The sequence below is a fragment of the Austrofundulus limnaeus genome, unplaced genomic scaffold, assembly GCF_001266775.1.
Source record: "Austrofundulus limnaeus strain Quisiro unplaced genomic scaffold, Austrofundulus_limnaeus-1.0 Scaffold51, whole genome shotgun sequence".
Classification (NCBI taxonomy): domain Eukaryota; kingdom Metazoa; phylum Chordata; class Actinopteri; order Cyprinodontiformes; family Rivulidae; genus Austrofundulus; species Austrofundulus limnaeus.
This window is the reverse complement of record NW_013952453.1, coordinates 1-4,064: the sequence shown is the minus strand read 5'-3', so window position 1 is coordinate 4,064 and position 4,064 is coordinate 1. Positions and strand designations below refer to the sequence as shown.

At 43.0% G+C, this 4,064-nt stretch overlaps 1 protein-coding gene across 1 annotated transcript; it reads right to left on the bottom strand.

The window, feature by feature from the left end:
• Window positions 1-2,072: 2,072 nt before the first annotated feature.
• Window positions 2,073-3,713, bottom strand: LOC106517603 (neurexin-2-beta; the record flags this gene model as incomplete). The annotated part of the gene is given in 1 exon segment (XM_014008527.1): window positions 2,073-3,713. A coding segment is annotated over 1 exon segment (334 nt), but the record flags the coding sequence as incomplete, so codon positions are not given.
• Between the last annotated feature and the right edge of the window lie 351 nt (window positions 3,714-4,064).

Here is a 4,064-nt window from a genome sequence, read left to right as displayed (position 1 = left end):
GGAAAGGAGGATGGAAGAACTTATTTCTAGCAGCAGAGTGGGATGGAAGTATATATTTGATTTTATTTTTTTAATGTCATACATACAAGAATAAATTTGAAACAGAGTTTTTGAAAAAAATCAGTAAAACATGAAAAAATCCAAGAGATTGCTGTATACGTTCGTATACCTACAAAATGATGGAGAATTTGTGTAAATTACGGAAAATCTGTACAACTTGACATGTATGTCCAGCCTAATTATGAATGACCTTGTACTGTACACAGTAAATCTTACATCACTCAAGGATCTCCTGAAACATCCATGAACCATCCACAGCATAAAGTCAAATCTATACTCAAGTTTTGACCTGAGCTTAAGTTGAGGGAAACTTCTGTTGATCTCTCTACCAAACCTTGATCAGTTGTTGAATATAAGAGAAATATTACAAAGATGAAAACTTGAACAAAACTTGTAACCTCCCAATCCGCCCTATAATAAACCAGTGCGTAGAACTTTGTATTACTAATCTTACCAAATATACTCAGACTGAATTATTTATTTCAATCTAGTTTAAGGCAGGAACATTAAAAAAATATTGCATTCATTATTATATTATTTTGTACCAACACTGACCAGGTTGGACAAATTATACAAATGTGAAATAAACAAATGTTGTCAAACTGACTTTGGACCAACAATGTAGTAAGGTTTTTTGCCACTTAAACTTAAAAAAATGTATATATTTTCCCTAAATGGAGGAACCACCATATTCAGTTAACACTGTTAAAGTTAGATGTTGAATTTCTCCTTGCAACTTATAAAACATTCCTTGTGATTGTCTCCGTGCCTCATGTCAGGCCTCATTTGTAAGCTCAACCTCGTTTCAGCCGTGAAGACATTTGCTCTTGTGTCTGTGGGCTGGCTACCATAAAAAGTAATGCTGCACTGAGCTCTGAGGAGGTGGCTGCAAGGCTGATGATCGTGTCTACAGAGGCTCACCACAACCGAACAACCACAAAGAGCTACACGAGAGCTCATCTGACACCACACTGATTACAGATGTGCTCAGGCACAAAAAAAAAATAAAAATAAAAAAACAGAAAGAAAAGAATTAAACAGTGAAAAAGGAGGACAAAAACAGACTGATAGAGCCTCAGCTTGGATACTCACTGACTGCTAAATAAACAGCATGAACACAAGCATGCTGAGAGATCAATTAATCCCATTATCATCTTCTGTCAATATTGTGTTGTAATARAGCAAAAGGAATGCATTTAAAGGAAGTAAAAGCAACAATGCCGAAAGAGCTCAAGTTGGAAAACATCAAAGGAATGATCAGTGTGAAAGTCTGCCTTGTCTTTGACAGCTTATGGCTAAGAAAAGCACAGCAACTGATGCACCACAGAGCACTGAGCCAAAGACATATGCTGTGGAAAGTAGGACAAAATACAAAGTGCTAAGGCAATTATCTGTAGATTTCCCAGAGCATACAATATACCCTAACAGCAACCATGTGAGTCTCACCATCTCAACCATTTTAAGACTTTTCAAGTAGCAGCCACCGTATGTCATAAATTACACTACTGGTGGGGATTACATGAGTATAAATTGGCCACACTTCCACACAGCCACACAGTCCCTAGGCCTAAAATGGATGCTGAACTTGAAAAGCAACTAAGCAGAGCCCAGCTGGCCAGAGCTGTGCTGCAAAAGGCCCAGGAGAGAGCCGCCTCTAGAAATATCATCCGTGCTCTCAGACATGAATCAAGAAGCTGGCCCACGGGGAGCCCAAGCAAAAAGGACCGGACTCCGAAGCCTGGCTCCTCTCACTGTTCCCAAGATGGCAGCAATCAATAGATGGATGAAACAATTGCTTGGTTCATTTACTGGAGTTAGAGCTTGTTGCCACCGTTCATCAGCCTCTCGAAGAAAAGTCATTCCTGCTAAGCCGATAAGTCCGTATCATTGGTCCCACATGTACTTGTCTTAAATACATTCAGTAATACCATTGGTTGGTCAATGGTTTATCAGATCCTGGTGAGTTTAGGCAAAGAACAAAAAAATAAATAAATAAATACAGAAGCTCTTACCATGACCCCCACGTGTAAGAAAGGGCATCCGGTTGATGGCAATGGGCGCAGTGCCATGTTTGTTATGGAAGTGGTGGACGTGGTGGGTGGTGCTGAGGGAGGAGGAAACTCTGGCAGCCACAGCTGGGCATGGGAACACCAGCAGGGCCAGAGACAGCACCAGCCTGAACAGGAAGGCCGGACTGGCCCAAACCACCGGCGATGCCGCCGCTGGCCTGGACCCCAGTAGCAGCCCTTCGTCCACCTCCACTTCCACCTCCTGCTCCATGGGGGCGGGGCCTGAAAGGAACGAAAAGCCTCTCCCCCTCATGCGACACAAACAGGAAGTGAACATCTCAAATGAATCCAGGGCCCATGATCCCAAGTTTTCCAGCCCAGGAAGGAAAAAAAAAATTAAACGAATAAAATAAGCCAAGGGAGACGAAGAAGAAGAAAAAAAAAAAACAGATCCTTGATTGAAAATCCCAAAAACGATCAGTGAAGAAAAAAATCAAGATCCCTTTTAAAAGGAAAGACCAACCAAAAAAAATCTCCAGCAGTCAAGTGTTGATATCCAAAAGCTCCTTAATCCTTCAAAATCAAATTCCAATTCCTCATATAGAACCCTTTAATTTGAAACCTAAGCTTTTTGTTTAACAAAAAACAACAAAAACAAAAACTTTCTCAGCACCTAAGAACTTAGCAGCAATAATTTCACAATCGCAAGGCTTTATCTTAGCTCTTTGAAAAATATCCTGCGCAGGGGCTCTTTGCGTTAATTGTTCGACAGGATTTCCTTTTTCAGAGGGCTTCTCCACCCATACGCCAGGCTCCCATCATGAAGCAACAGACTCCTGCCATCCCTCCCAGGCTGTTTTGGGCACAACTTAAACAAAAAAGTGGACGACTGAGAACATAGATCAGAATGTGCAAAAAGGGAGAGGCAAACAAACAAGAGCGGGAACAACAGTGCTGCGATGAAGGAGCAGTCAAATCCTGTTTTGGGGCTTCGGAAACCTAAAGGAGGTCTCAAATGGCAGCTGAGAGAAGGAACAGAATAAAGAAAAGAATAAAGGTCTTCAAGGTGGGGGAAAAAGGGAACATCAAAAAGGAGGAGAAAAAAATATTGGTTATTTCCAAGTGCTGAAATCCGTCCCGTTTATTCTGACAAAACAAATCAATATGGGTCATACAACGCAGAGCAGCACCAAGAAGACAGCTTAACAGGATTTAAACCATAACCAAAGCATTAGAGTGCTTGGCGTTCAGTTCATGGTAACAGTCCTCCCATTCCAAGACTGGCAAACAAGCTCCGTCTGACTTGGTGGTRCTGAGAATCCGTTTTCCACTCGCTCTTCAAACACTGCCTTCCAAGGGGACTGGATGGGAAGAAACCACSGGTTCCTCCGATGATGCTCCAACACAGAGTCCTGCTGCTGCTGGCTGCCTGAGACAGTCTGACGATGCTGCTGCTGCTGCTGCTGCCTTCRCTGTGAAATTCATGCTAATTGAATCAGAAGCTGCAGCAATGAGCACATCCTTCCTGCCCGCGCAGTTCTCCCGTCTCCTTTCCCTTCGATCGAGTCAGCCGGCTCTGCCCACCCCACCTCCACCCCAAACTGCATACGGCTTCGTAACGGGCAACGAGAGAGAGAGAGAGAGAGAGAGAGAGAGAGAGAGAGAGAGAGAGAGAGAGAGAGAGAGAGAGAGAGAGAGAGAGAGAGAAAGAAGGGGGTGAAAAAAGAAGAAAAGAAAGAGAAAAACAAAACTAGCTGACGAAAAAAGAGAAGCTWCAGCAAAGGGGTAGAAACTGAYGAGAAAAGGTGGACACACTTGGATCCTTTGAATGCAAAGACTGTGATACACGGGGCAGAGCGGAGACAGAGAGAGAGTGTTTGGTTGTCTGGTTGAAGCGGAGAGAGAGAGAGAGAGAGAGAGAGAGAGAGAGAGAGAGAGAGAGAGAGAGAGAGAGAGAGAGAGAGAGAGAGAAAGAAGAAGCTTTGCTTTGGAATG